Consider the following 15,089-nt stretch of genomic DNA (forward strand, 5'->3'; position numbering starts at 1 on the left):
ATGAGTGAAACTCCGTCTCAAAAAAAAAAAAAAAAAAAAGATTGCCTGGCTTAACTGACTGTGATTAGCCACCACTTTCCGGTCCAGACTGCACCAAGCAAGATAATTTTAATTCTAGTTAAAAGTGTGCCAAAATATAATTCTCCAATATCAAGGTGACACATTTTGAACTCTGAAAGCTTGAATTTGACAGTTTTAAGATGATAAATAAGCAATTAGTATAATAAAATTCCAAATCCTTTCTCCAGTTTTCCCTCCTACGACGCTCCTTTCAACAGGCAGCACTCGGCTTCCCTACCCACTCTCCTACCCTCTGCCTTGGCTTAGGCCCTGTCTTTTACCTCGTGGCCTCCTCTTAGTCTCTTCCTACACAATCCGCCTACGCCTCAGGCATCAAATGCCACTTCCTCCCTGAAACTTTCCCTCTTCTTCCTCCTCCAAAACCTTAACACATTATCAGTACCTTTTATCCCTTTTAATTTGCATAAAAGCTAACTTCCACATCCCATACTTGGCAGGAAGCTTCTTAAGAATGCTATCAATCACAAAACATAGCCACAGCTTTATCCAGTCAGTGCTCAATAAAGGCTGTAAGAATAAGGTCATTCTAGGGCTACCACAAGAAGTCATTCTATTGACATTCTAAGCAAGTGATTCTAAATTTAGCTTACCACAGTATCTGAAGATAAATGCTGTCAGCATAGTTAAAAACTGGAGCTGCCAAAGAAGCTGCCACCAAGATTAACTGGACTGCTGTATTTACCTAAATAAAAAAAAGAAAAAGTTCTAAATGAATAGTGGCAACTGGACCCTATTTCAAGCTTTCAAGACAAAAGCACAGCCCATTACACTATAACATGACATACACTCAGCAGCTTGCTATTCATCTACAATATCCCTGCCCAAGAAGCTGGCATTCACAGGTGAGCACACACAAAAGGGTCAAATTCACTAACGGACCCATCTGTCTGCACGGCTGCCCATTAGAGAGTAATGACAACCGTCAGAAATTACCGCTACCTTAAATTCCCATGGCAACTCAAAAATGTTACAAAATTATTTGCCTTTTTTCCAACTGCCCATTAAAATAGAATATGGAAATAACTACCTCTTCATGGATAAAAGGGTAATGAGTTGGGTGACTTGCCTGCAGTCACAGCAGACAACAGAACCAAAGCTGGAACCTAGATTTCCTGGGGCCTTATCCAATGTTCCTTTCAATTGCCTACCCGTCAAACCTTGTGAGGTTAGAAAACTAAAATATTAAAAAGTGGCATGTTCTGAGAAAAAGAAGAAAAAAAAAAAGAAAATTAAAATGTACTCATCCCAGGACAGATGCAGTGGTTCATGCCTGCAATCCCAGCACTTCGGGAGGCTGAGGCAGAAGGACTGCTTAAGCCCAGGAGTTTGAAGCCAGCCCAGGCAACACAGTGAGACGCAAACTCTAAAAAAAAATTTAAAAATTAGCCAAGCATGGTGGCATGCACCTGTACTCTCAGCTACTTGGGAGGCTGAGGTGGGAGGATAGCTTGGACCTGGGAGGTCAAGGCTGCAGTGAGCTATGAGTATGCCACTGTACTCAAGGCTGGGCAGACAGAGCAAGACCCTGGATCAAAGAAAAGGCACTCATCTCCATAAAAGAGCCTCTCTTGAGAAAGAAATGAGTAGTCTTCCCTACACTAAAAAACAGCACTGGAGAGAAAAGAAAATTGAATAAGAAATACACTGGAGACTCCCTCTGTCATCATGAGAAGCATTCCATGGAAGAGTCTGAAAGCATGAAAAAGCGAGTGAAGCAGACAAATGTTCTATCACCCATTTCTGCAGCCAAATGACAGGGATTCTGCCTCATTTCAAAAAACAGTTAATAGCTAGGCGCAGTGGCTCATGCCTGTAATCCCAGCACTTTGGCAGGCCTAGGTGGGTAGATCACCTGAGGTCAGGAATTCGAGTCTAGGCTGACCAACATGGTGAAACCCCATCTCTACTAAAAAATAATTAGCTGGGCATGATGGCACATGCAATCCCAGCTACTTGGGAGACTGAGACAGGAGAATCACTTGAACCCTGGATGTGGAGGTTGCAGTGAGACGAGATCACATCACTGTACTCCAGCCTGAGCAACAAGAGCAAAAATCCATCTCAAAAATAAAATAAAATATAACTGGGCACGGTGGCTCATGCCTGTAATCCCAGCACTTTGGGAGGCCGAGGTGGGCAGATCACGAGGTCAGGAGATAGAGACCATCCTGGCTAACATGGTGAAACACCATCTCTACTAAAAATACAGTAAGTTAGCTGGGTGTGGTGGCACACACCTGTAGAATAGCTCGAATTTGGGAGGCAGAGGTTGCAGTGAGCCAAGATTGAGCCACTGCATTCCAGCCTGGGCAACAGAGCAAGACTCCATCTCAAAAATACATACATACATACATGATTTTATCTAAAGGACTTCCTATAAGGTACTTGTCCCTGTACCTCTTTAAGCCACTTTCCATGTACTGCTACACTCAAATTGCTATACTTGATATAAATACAAGTCACTTGAAGAAAAAAAGAAACCAAACCCTGTGCATGTAGGTAAAAGTCCACCCCAGGGAGTTCTGTATAAAAGCAATCACCCCTCTCTCCCAAAAATAATGAGCATTCTTAAACTGTTAAATCCTTGACATTAAAGATGGGAAAAAAGAATGACTTGAGCAAACTTATCAAAGCTACTAGAAAAACAGATATGACTTGAAAAGCATTAATAGTATCCTTGTGATGTGCAAAGGCTGGCATATACTTGTCCTGAATGCTCAGGAAAACAGAATGGACAACAAAGAGTAGCAGCTGTTTATTAATGACCAAAACTTTCTCCTATCCCTTTCCACTTAACTGTCAATACTGAAAATGAAAGGCCATTTAGTGTTTTCACCATAGGGAGGGAGGCAGTGAAACCACAAGGGACTCTTCATAATCTGTGAAACTCAATCAAGAAGCAGTTACAGGCAAACTTGGTGGCTCACTCCTGTAATCCCAATAATTTGGGTTAGGCAGGAGGATTACTTGAAGCCAGGAGTTCCAGACCAGCCTGGGTAACAAAGTGAGATCCCATATCTACAGAAAAGTTAAAAATTAGCTGATTCAGTGGTGTGTGCCTGTAATCCCAACAACTTGGGAGGCTGAAGACCACCTGAGCCCAGGAGTTCAAGGCTATAGTGAGCCGGGATCTCGCCACTGCACTCCAGCCTACACAACACAGTAAGACCTTGTCTCAAATTAAAAAAAGCAGCAATTACATTTCAATTCCCTTTCCCTAAACAGTGGCCCAATTACCTCATTCAGAGCTTAGACTCTCAGACCACCAGCAAGGCACAACACATATAAGGATGATCCAAATAACATGGAAGACAAAAGAACTAGGTTACAGTTGCCTGCCTAACACCACTCTCTAGCCTCTATATGCAATGCATTTAAATTTGTCTCATTTTCAGCCATTCTTGACTGAGGTTTATATCTAGTATAAAAATATAGAAAGGAATAAATTAAAAAAACACTGCATTCTCTTACCTTGCTGATGAATGTTGGTTTTAACCTAGCAGTGGCATAGCAAGGATTGAAATACTTGGAAAGTGTTCGCTGGCAGAGGATAAAAAAATATAAAGTATTTAATTTATTGTTTAAAATAGATATTTTATTTAAAATAGACATTTTGTTATTATAGTTAGGTACATAATTTTATAAATCATACAATCAATATATACTGCAAATTGATTTTTTAAAATGTATAGATTATTTCTCAATTGCTGTAAAATTCAAACACAATACTTATAAAGTTTGCTTTATAAAGTTTTACTAAACTCAAAATTCCATATTCACTATTTTTTTAATTAAAAAATAAAATGAACAAAATATTGCTCTATTTTCACTAGATGGGGAGCCAAAAGAGGTTAATATGCTATGTGTATGTGCTCATTTATAGAGCTCATGAATAAATACGCAAACAAATCATCCCATGTTCATACAACTGTGATTTTTAAAACCAATTCTAGACTATCCATGGTAGAGGTTAAATCAGACAACAATAATGGCTTGGACCTACGTGAGACATCTTTAAAGAATCAGCTTCTAGGGATAAGGGCTGGCTGGTCTGGTTTCATGTGCCATCAATTGAAGAGGTTGACTTAAAAAATATATTTTTCTTCCTTAAATCATAAGTAATGCTAAAAGAATACTTTTTGAAAACAAACTCACTGGTGTTGGAAGAGTTCGGTATCTGACATAAAAAACAGCAGCAATCAACATTACATCTCTTGAAATGATCATATAAGTAAGTGGAACTGAAAATCAAACATAAAATAATTTTAATTGGGATTCTGAAAATTAATATACATTATGAATACAATAACATCTCATTCAGCCTTACCACAAACTGTTTTCCACAAATAGAATTTTATTTTTTGAGACAGAGTTTCACTCTAGTTGCCCAGGCTGAAGTGCAACGGCACAATCTCGGCTCACCGAAACCTCTGCCTCCCGGGTTCAAGCGATTCTCCTGCCTCAGCCTCCCAAGTAGCTGGGATTGCAGGCACCTGCCACCACACCCAGCTAATTTTTGTATTTTTTAGTAGAGACAGGGTTTCGCCATGTTGGCCAAGCTGGTCTCGAACTCCCAACCTCAGGTGATCCGCCCACCTTGGCCTCCCAAAGTGCTGGGATTATACGTGTGATCCACCATGCCTGCCCACAAATAGAAATTTTATAATCAACACCTATCAATGGTTTAGGGTCCCCTATAGCAAACCACTGATTTTTATGTTCTTTAACCCGCCCTCAAAACAAAGTGAAATATAGACTATGGCTTTGAAGTCTATATCTGTCTTTCAGCATGCTGATCCTCTCATCTGTTTTTGTTTTTTCTTGCATGTTTTTAAGCTACTAGTCTGCAGTTATCAGCATCAGCTCTAATTAGCACTATCTCCTCCTTTGTTACTTCTCAGCTCTGTACATCTGAAAAAAGATCACCATACTCAGAATTACACAGAAAGAGATGATAAAGAGGTGGAGAAGGATGTGGGAGGCCTCAAACTCTTCTGGAATCTCAGGACCTTTGATTGCTTGTTCTGCATATTCTCTGAAGAGTAAAATTAGCTGTTATAGTGTAATTAGTAGAGAAACAGAATTTTTTTTTTTTTTTTTTGAGACAGGGCCTTGTTTTGTTGCCCAGGCTGGAGTGCAGTGGCACGGTAACGGCTCACTGCAGCCTTGACCTCCTGGGCTCAATGCAATCCTCCCACCTCACCCTCCCAAGTAGCTGAGAACACAGGTGCACACCACCATGCCTAACTTGTATTTTTTGTAGAGAAGGGATTTCACCATGTTTCTCCAGCTGGTCTAAAACTTCTGAGCTCAAGCGATCTGCCTGTCTCGGCCTCCCAAAGTGCTGGGATTACATGTCCATGAGCCACTGCACCCAGCCAGAAATATTTCATACTTATCCAGCCAGTTCCTTCCCAGGAATTGTGATTTTGCTCCTTGCCCTTTCAATGAATTCAACTTGTCAGCAGTTTTGTCATTATTCCTCAGATTTTACAACATGGTCCCAGAGCCATAGCCAATAGAAGGATATTTTAAAATAAATACCCAAGGAACCCCTATTCCCTTACTGAATGGGAATGTGACAGTAGAGAACTTGCTTCATTTTATTTAATTCTGCACCACAGAAAGTTTTTAACCGTGAACATATCTTTTATAGGAAAAAAATTTATTCTTTTTAAAAAGGGGGGGGGGGAAACCCTGAGTTCAAATAGTCGGTTCAAACACTGTTCAAACTGTTTCAAATAAATAAAGATAAAAATAAAAAGGATCACGAACATCCCTTCCATAGTACTTTCAAACAAATCTTTTGTGAATTATTGGAGGCTGTACTTATGGTCCTCTCCAATTTTGGTGTTCAACTGACTCTGCAATTTGAAGAAAATCTCTAATTAATTACAGATTTAAAATTTAAATCTCTGCTGGTCATAGCTATGATGAAAGTGTTGATCTTTGTCCTGGTCCTTGATAGATAATATTATTCCAAGGAAAAAATGCTTATCCGCTGAAGTCATGGCATTTGGAGCAAACAAGATATGGCTGTATGAGCCACCCATGAAAACAGCAAGGTATAATTTTTAAGAACATTTTTGTACCTGTAAAACAAACTTTTCTGTAGCAATCATTAGCTGGCAAAAATCTAACAACAATCATATTTTTTAAAAGCAGCAAACCCACATGGTGGCTCATGCCTGTAATCCCAGCACTCTGGGAGGCTGAGGGAGGAGGATCACCTGAGGTCAGGGGTTCGGGACCAGCCTGATCAACATGGAGAAACCCCTGTCTCTATTAAAAATACAAAACTAGCCAGGTGTGGTGGTGCATGCCTGTAATACCAGCCACTCAGGAGGCTGAGGCAGGAGAATCACTTGAACCCAGGAGGTAGAGGTTGTGTTGAGCTGAGGTCGCGCCCATGCAAATTAAAATCTATGTATAGTATACATGGAAGAACAACATCCAAGACTGCATTTAACCAGGAATGTAGCCTATGGAATTCAGACTCTGCTTGGGTCAGCGTATTAGGTTCCAAACCAACAGTGTGACCTAACAATTAGCACCTCTGGACTCAGTTTACCATCTGTAACAGTCTGGTAGGGGAAATAGCTATTAAAAAAAAAAAAAAAAAAATCAAGGGTTCCCTAAACTGACTGCCCATCTAAAAATCACCTTGAGCGAGCTCAGTAAAAGCCCAGATGAAAGCTCTCCTCTGGGTGACTCCTATGTAGAGCAATGCTAGAACATTTCTGCACCAGGTGGTCTTGAAGGCTTCAGCCAGCTGAAAGACACGGGCTCCTACTATGGTTAAAAAAATTTATCCAATATCCTAGCTTTCTCTCTTGGCCTCCTCTTCTCTGCTAGAGTTAGAACAGCTTTCATTTTGCCTACTAGAGTAGATAGTGATGGGTAGGACAGTGTAAAATGGGTCAAGGATTTCTCTAGGTTTTTCTCCCTACTTGCTAACTCTGTCTGAAACACAGATAATATTTGCAATGATATTTCCAGTGTCTGTAAGTAAAAATTTATTAGAACACATTCATACTCACTAATTTATATGTTTTCTGTGGCTGCTTTCACACTACAACAGTGCTGAGTAGCTGTGACAGAGATCACATAGCCCACGAAGCCAGACATCATGGACAAGTTTTATTAGTATTAAAGAGAAATATTGCATAAAATATTTTACATATTAAAAATGGTTAATGTCAACACCATAGGTTGTTATACTGAAAACAATAAATTTAACAGAATATTCTAGAAATTGATTTAAACAAGAAATAAGAATTTATGATATGGTAAACCAGAAATAATACAATAATACAAAAAAATGTGACAGAACAAATACACACAGATCTATGTTCAATGCAAATAAATCTAAGTAGAAATTAACCTGGATTTGACTTCCACTCTCTAATCAACATATTAAGCCAAGAATTTGTTTTCATCCTTCTCCTCATCCCATAAAAAGATGAAGAAGAAAAGCAGAATGATTTATTATTTTAAGTAAGGAAGAAAGCAAAAAAAATTTTTTTATCTCCAATCCTGCAGAAGCTATTTCTTACTCTTAGAGAAACAAAGCTATTAAAATGAAGGTAGATGTGACTTTTAAAAAATCCAGCATAAAAGTAGGAAGATGCAAGACTGCATACATGCAACACTCTACTTTCCAAAACTCTCCTAAAATGATAGTAAAGAAATAAAAGGATATAAAAACACAAAGAGAATGAGAAGAAGAGACAGATTCAAAGTTTTAACTAAGTTTATTTGTAATAGGGTGGTGAGAGCCGAAACCTAAGTACTGCAGAAAGGAATTCCCACGAGAAGCAACTCCAGCAGAGAAACTCAAGAAGTCCAGCATTTCCTAACACCTTTCTGCTAGGTTTCTATACCAGGCTGTGGCTCCCTGTGGCTAAGAGTGATTTTTACATTTTGCAATAGTTGAGGGTAAACAAGTCAGAAGACCAGTATTTCAAGACACATGAAAATTCTACGAAATTCAATTTCCAGGCTGGGTGCAGTGGCTCACGCCTATAATCCCAGCACCTTGGGAGACTGAGGCGGGTGGATCACCTGAGGTCAGGAGTTCAAGACCAGCCAGGCAACATGGCAAAACCCCATCTCTACTAAAAATACAAAAAATTAGCGGGGCATGGTGGTACATGCCTGTAATCCCAGCTACTTGGAAGGCTGAGGTAGGAGAATCACTTGAACCCCAGAGGCGGAGGTTGCAGTGAGTCAACATTGCACCATTGCACGTAAGCATAGGCGACAGAGTGTGACTCTGTCTCAAAAAAAAAAAAAAAGAAAAATTCAATTTCCAGTGTCCATAAGTAAAATTATATTGGAATACATTCACATTTACTAATCTATATATTTTCTATGGCTACTTTCATGCTACAATAGCAAAGCTGAGTGGTTGTGATAGAGATCACATCACTCACAAAGCAGGAAATATTTACTACTATCTGGCCCTTTGCAGGAAAAGTTACCATCCCCTAGTCCACGTTACTCTCTGAACCTAGGGGCACTAGAGTGCAGTAGGGATCAGGCAGAGGTCTACATACGGAACACTGAGAACCCAGGCTTCTCCCACAGCTTAGTTCCCAAAACCCTAGTGGGAAGGCCTCTATAATCCCCAAGCAGCAGATGGAGAGCTAGGATCTATACAACAGACTTAAAGATACTGAGAATTCAGGCCCTTTACGGCAGAGCCTAGTTAGCTCTCAATGAACTTTTCATGCCTCATTCAAATATAAGTTAGCAGCCAAGGATCACCATGCATTTCAATAAAGTCTCCATCATAAAAGAGAGGCCAAAACAAACAAAAAATAGAATCTGAAGGAAACAGACACAATGCAGAGGCTTTTTTTTTTTTTTTTTTTTTATAAATACAGGTATACCTCCGAGACATTGAAGGCTCTGTTCCAGACCACTGCAAAAAAGCTGATACTGCAGTAAAGTGAGTCACACAAATTTTTCAGTTTCCCAGAACATATAAAAGTTCTGTCCATACTATATTGTAATCTATTTTGTGTACAGTAATAGCACTGTCTAAATACACACACACACACACACACACACACACACACACCCCCCCCTTAATTTAAAAATACTCTATTGCTAAAACATGCTGATGATCATCTGAACCTTTAACGAGTCATAATCTTTTTGCTAGTAGAGGGTGTTACCTCAATGCTGATAGCTGCTGACTGATCAGGGTGGTTGCTGAAGGCTGGGGTGGCTGTGGCAATTTCTTAGAATAAGACAACAATGAAGTTTGCCACATCAATTGACACTGCCTCTCACAAAAGATTTCTCTGTACCATGCAATACTATTTAACTTCCTTCAAAATATATTCACAATCACTGATCTATATCTTTTCTATGGCTGCTTTCATGCTACAATTCCTTCAAAATTGAAGTCAATCCTCTCAAGCCCTGTGGCTACCTTATCCACTAAGTCTGTTTAGTATTTTAAATCCTGTGTTGTCATTTCAACGGTGTTCATGTCATCTCCATCAGGAGTATATTTCATCTCTAGAAACCTCTTTTGTTTAAGAAACAACTCAGGTAGTTGTATTGTGAGATTGCAGCAATTCACTCACATCCTCAGGCTGCACTTCTAATTCTAGCTATCTTGCTACGTATTTTTACCACTTCTGCAGTGACTTCCTCCACTGGTCTTGAGCCCCTAAGTCATCCATGTGGGCTGGAATCAACTTCTCCCAAAAATACTGTTAATGGCGGTATTTTGACTTTCTCCCATGAATTACCAATATTCTTAATGGCATCTAGAATGGTGAATCCTTTCTAGCCCAGATCCATCAGAGGATCACTATCTATGGCACCTATAGCCTTAGGGAATGTATTTCTTAAATAATAAGACTTGAAAGTCAAAATAACAAGGACTGCAGAATGGATGCATTAGTAGGTATGAAAACATTAATTTTCTTGTATATCTCCCTCAGAGCTCTTAGGAGACCAGGTTTGTTGTCAATGAACAGTAACAGTTTTTTTTTTTTTTAATTTTGAGACGGAGTTTCACTGTTGTGACCCAGGCTGGAGTGCAGTAACACCATCTCGGCTCACCACAACCTCCCAGGTTCAAGCAATTCTCCTGCCTCAACCTCCTGAGTAGCTGGGATACAGGTATGCACCACCCCACCCGGCTAATTTTGTATTTTTAGTGGAGAGGGCAGTTTCTCCATGTTGGTCAGGCTGGTCTCGAACTCCCAACCTCAGGTGATCTGCCCATCTCGGCTTCCCAAAGTGCTGGGATTACAGGCTTGACACACCATGCCCAGCTCAGCAGTAACATTTTTAAAGAAATAATTTTTTCTGAGCCGATCTCAATGGTAGGCTTAAAATACTCAGTAAATCATGCTGTAAATAGATGTGCTGTCATTCATGCTTTGCTATTCCATTTCTAGAGCACAGGCAGAGTAGATTTAGCATAATGCTTAAGGGCCCTACAATTTTCAGAATGGTAAATGAGCACTGGCTTTAACTTAAACTCACTAGCTTCTCTGGCCTCTAACAAGAGAATCAGCCTGTCCACTGAAGCCCCGGCACTGACTTCTCCCTAGCTATGTACGCTTTAGATGGCATCTTCTTCCAATAAAAGTGTGTTTTGTCTCCATTGAAAATCTGTTGTTTAGTGTAGCCACCCTCATCATTAGCTAGATTTTCTGGATAACTTGCTGCAGCTTCCCCACTAGTGCTTGCTGCTTCACCTTGCACTTCCATGTTATGGAGATGGCTTTTTTAAGTGCACAAACCAAGTTAGCTAGCTTCCAATTTTTCTTCTGCAACTTACTCACTTCTCTGTGCCTTCACAGAGTTGAAGAGAGTTAGGGCCTTGATCTATTATAGAATATGCTTTGGCTTAAGGGCATGTTTTGGCTGACTTGATCTTCTATTCAGACCATTCAAACTTTCTTCCTATAAGCAATAAGGCTGTTTTGCTTTCTTAACATTTGTGTGTTCACTGGAGTAACAATTTTAATTTCCTTCAAGAACTTTTCCTATGCATTCACAACTTGGCTAGCAATTTGGCACAACAGGCCTAGCTTTCAGCCTATCTCAGCTTTTGAAATTCCTTCCTCATTAAGCTTAATAATTTCTAGCTTTTGATTTAAAGTGAGCGACATGTAACTTCTTCCTTTCACACTGTAGGGTTATTAATTGGTCTAATTTCAATATTATTGTGTCTCAGGGGATAGGGAGGCCTGAGGAGAGGGACAGAGATAGGGGACCCACAGACTGGTGGAGCAGTCAGAACATATATAACATTAATCAATTAAGTTCACTCTTGATTAACAGGATTTTGGAAGAAACTGATCCCAACCCTCATGGATGACTTTGATGGGTTAATTGCATCCCAAAGCAATTAGACAGTAACATCATAGATCACTGATGACTATAACAGATTTAATAATGACAACGTCTGGAATATTGGCAGGATTATTATAACATGACACAGAGACCAGGTGCTATGGTTCACGTCTGTAATCCCAGCACTTTGAAAGGCTGAAGTGGGAAGATCACTTAAGGCCAGGAGTTGCGAGATCAGCTTGGGTAACATACGGAAACCCCATCTCTATAACGAATTTAAAAATTAGCTGGGTGTGTGGTTGTACACATCTGTTAATCTCAGCTACTCAAGAAGCTAAGGCAAGAGGGTCCCTTAAGGCCAAGAGGTTAAGGCTGCAGTGAAGCATAATTAGGCCACTGCATTCCAGCCTGGGTGACAGAGTGAGAACCTATCTCAGGGGAAAAAAAAATGTGACACAGAGAGCCAAAATGAGCACGTATGTTAGAAAAATGGTGCTGACAGACTTGTGGACACAGGGTTGCCAAACCTTCAATTTGTAAAAAATGAAACTTTGCAAAGTGAGATAAAATGAAATGTAATAAAAGGAGGTAAGCACATGTATGTATAGATATTCTGAATAACATTCATCTGGGATATAAGGATTTTTTTTTTTAATGAGCACAAACAACATGAGCTCTTGAAAATTCAAAATGAGAGCAAAAAAAAAAAAAGTCAACAGAAGGGGTGAATGGTAATGTTGGGGGAATCTTTCAGAAGAAAAAAGAGACAAAGATTTTTAAAATAAAATCTGAAAGAAAAAAAGAGACTCAATCCATGAAGCTCAGTTCTGATGGGGTGACAGTAGTCAAAGTCCAGAGCCTTCGAGGCTGGGGTCTGATAAACTACCTCCTAGCTTGGAGCTAAGATCTAAATAACTATTCCCACAAGGTTGGGAGAAAAGATGGCACAAAGTAAACTAGGACTCCCAGGACTGTCTGATCACCTGGTTGTCTATGTGGTGCCAGACTGTTAGCATTCCTAGGTGCCTAGAACAAAAAAAATCTCCCCTGATCAGTAATACCATGTTCATAAGAATCAAATATTCCTCCAAATTATTTTTCAAAGTAAAAATAATGAAGAATTAAAATACCATGAGTAAGAATCAACAGAAACAGAACCATAGACAAATGAAAGAGACTACCAAAAGATGTGAGATTTTTGAATCTGATGAAAAGTTCAAGCTTAGGATGTTCAAGGAGATAAAAGTCAACATTAAAAACTTCAGCATGGAACTAAAAACCATAAAAGATGACTTAGCAAGCCCAAAAAAGAATAAAATAGAAGTTCTATAGCTGAAGAATACAGAGAAGTTAAGATTAAATAGGCACAGCTAAACAGAGAAGTAATGAAATGAAAAATAGTGAACCCATTAGTACACCCAGAATAGAGCTCAAAAAGAAAAATGAGCTAACACAGAAAAAACCCACTGAGATGTGATGGATTCAGGATCAATGTCTAACATAGGTATATCGTAGTCCCAAAAGAAGAGAAAAGAAAGAATACACAACAATATTTAAACAGATTGTGGCCGAGAATTTTCTAGCACTGACTTCAAGATATTAATCCACAGATTTAAAAGTCCAATAAATCCCAAGCAGAATAAAAAACAAACTTACAACAAGAAATATTATTGTGAAACTGAGAAAAACAAAAGACAAAGAAAATCTCAAAAAATAGCCAGAAGAAAACAAAATTGCCTTCAAAAAAGGCAGTGTGGCCAGGTATGGTGGCTCTTGCCTGTAATCCCAGTAATTTGGGAGGCCAAGGTGGGTGGATTGCTTGAGCTCAAAAGTTCAAGACCAGCCTGGGCAACAGGCAAAACCGCATCTCTAAAAAACACACAAAAATGAGGTAGGTGTGGTAGCAAACCCCTATAGTCCAAGCTACTCAGGAGGCTGAGGTAGGGGCATTGCTTGAGCCCAGGAGAAAGAGGCTACAAGGAGAAGAGATCATACTCCTGCACCCCAGCCTGGGTGACAGAATAAGACCCTGTCTGGAAAAAAAAAGCAATGGATTAACAGCTGATTTCTTTATTATCAACAAGGGAAGAAGACAACTGAGCAATACCTTAAACACGCTGAGAAAAATTAATACCAACCTGGAATTCTCTAGGCAACAAAAACATTCTTCAAGAATAACGGCAAAATAAAAACATTTTCAGAGAAAAAAGAACTTACCAGTACACCTACATTAAAAAGAATTCCAAAAGAACATACTTCAGACAAAAGGAAAATGATCTCAGATGGGAGGTCTGAAATACATCAAATAATACAGACTAGCAAAAAGTGGTAAATACGAAGATAAATTTAAATGTTTAAATTGTATAAACATATCTGTGAGTTTAAGAAATATGTAAAATTAAAGTATGACAACAGTAGCCTAAGCTGAGAGAAATAATTGGGAGTTCAAGTAACCTAAGGTGCCTTCCATGACCAGAATGAGTACAGAATTATTAAGATCATATCTTGATAAGATAAATGTTTTAACTGGAGGAAAACTGAATGGAAACAGTGTAAAACTTTCAAACTAGTGGAGTGAAAGAAAATATAATTTAAAAAATATTAAAAAGGGCTGGGCGCAGTGGCTCATGCCTGTAATACCAGCACTTTGGGAGGCCGAGGTGGGTGGATCACGAGGTCAGGAGTTCAAGACCAGCCTGGCCAAGATGGTGAAACCCTGTCTCTACTAAAAATACAAAAATTAGCTGTGCGTGATGGCGGGTACCTGTAATCCCAGTTGCTCGGGATGCTGAGGCAGAGAATTCCTTGGACCTAGGAGGCGAAGGCTGCAGTGAACTGAGATGGCAACACTGCACTCTAGCCTGGGAGACAGAGCAAGACTCTGGCTCAACAACAAAAAATATAGGAAGCAAAACCACAACTACAGAGACAAATGGACACACAGTTGGAAACTCTTAACTGCTGAACAAAAAAAAAAAAAAAAAAAAAAAAAAAAAAAAAAAAAAAAAAAAAAAAAAAAAAAAAAAAAACAGAGAAGAAACAGAAGACTTAAATAGCAGGATTAAAAACTTGATCTAATAGACATATGAAGAACATCATACTCAAGAACTGCAGAATATACATTCATTTGAAGGATTCACGGATTATTTATAAAATCTGACTCTACTGGGCTGAAAGGCTGAAATCACAAAGAATGTTCTCTGAACACAAGGTTATTATGATTGAAATTATAACAAAAAGACAACTAAAAAATTCCCCACAAATTGGCAACAAATTAAGATATATTTATTTTTAACCTAACAGGTCAATGAAAGAATAATAATGGAACTAGGAAAATATTCTATACTGCACAATGCCACACTGAAAACAACACAGGAGATGCAATGAAAGTGATACTTAGGCGAGGGGTGGTGGCTAACGCCTGTAATCCCAGCACTTTGGGAGGCCAGGGGCAGATCACCTGAGGTCAGGAGTTTGAGACCAGCCTGACCAATACGGAGAAACCCCATCTCTACTAAAAATACAAAAATTAGCTGGGCATGGTGGTGCGTGCCTGTAGTCCCAGTTACTCTGAAGGGTAAGGCAGGAGAATGGCTTGAACCTGGGAGGCGGAGGTTGCAGTGAGCCGAGATTGCACCACTACACTCCAGCCTGGAAAACAAGAGCAAAACTTCGTCTCA

At 39.4% G+C, this 15,089-nt stretch overlaps 1 protein-coding gene across 1 annotated transcript in view; it reads right to left on the reverse strand.

Moving 5' to 3' along the window:
* Positions 1 to 15,089, reverse strand: part of CRLS1 (cardiolipin synthase 1) — a 31,065-nt gene that overhangs the window by 2,399 nt on the left and 13,577 nt on the right. Inside the window, exons 4-6 of the mRNA XM_017523987.2 lie at positions 4,237 to 4,322; positions 3,553 to 3,621; positions 672 to 763 (exon numbers count right to left, since the gene is read on the reverse strand). Coding sequence (XP_017379476.1) covers positions 672 to 763; positions 3,553 to 3,621; positions 4,237 to 4,322 — 247 coding nt within the window. The remainder of the gene's footprint in view (positions 1 to 671; positions 764 to 3,552; positions 3,622 to 4,236; positions 4,323 to 15,089) is intronic.

The sequence above is a fragment of the Cebus imitator genome, unplaced genomic scaffold (genome assembly GCF_001604975.1).
Source record: "Cebus imitator isolate Cc_AM_T3 unplaced genomic scaffold, Cebus_imitator-1.0 Scaffold31, whole genome shotgun sequence".
In the NCBI taxonomy this organism is placed as follows: domain Eukaryota; kingdom Metazoa; phylum Chordata; class Mammalia; order Primates; family Cebidae; genus Cebus; species Cebus imitator.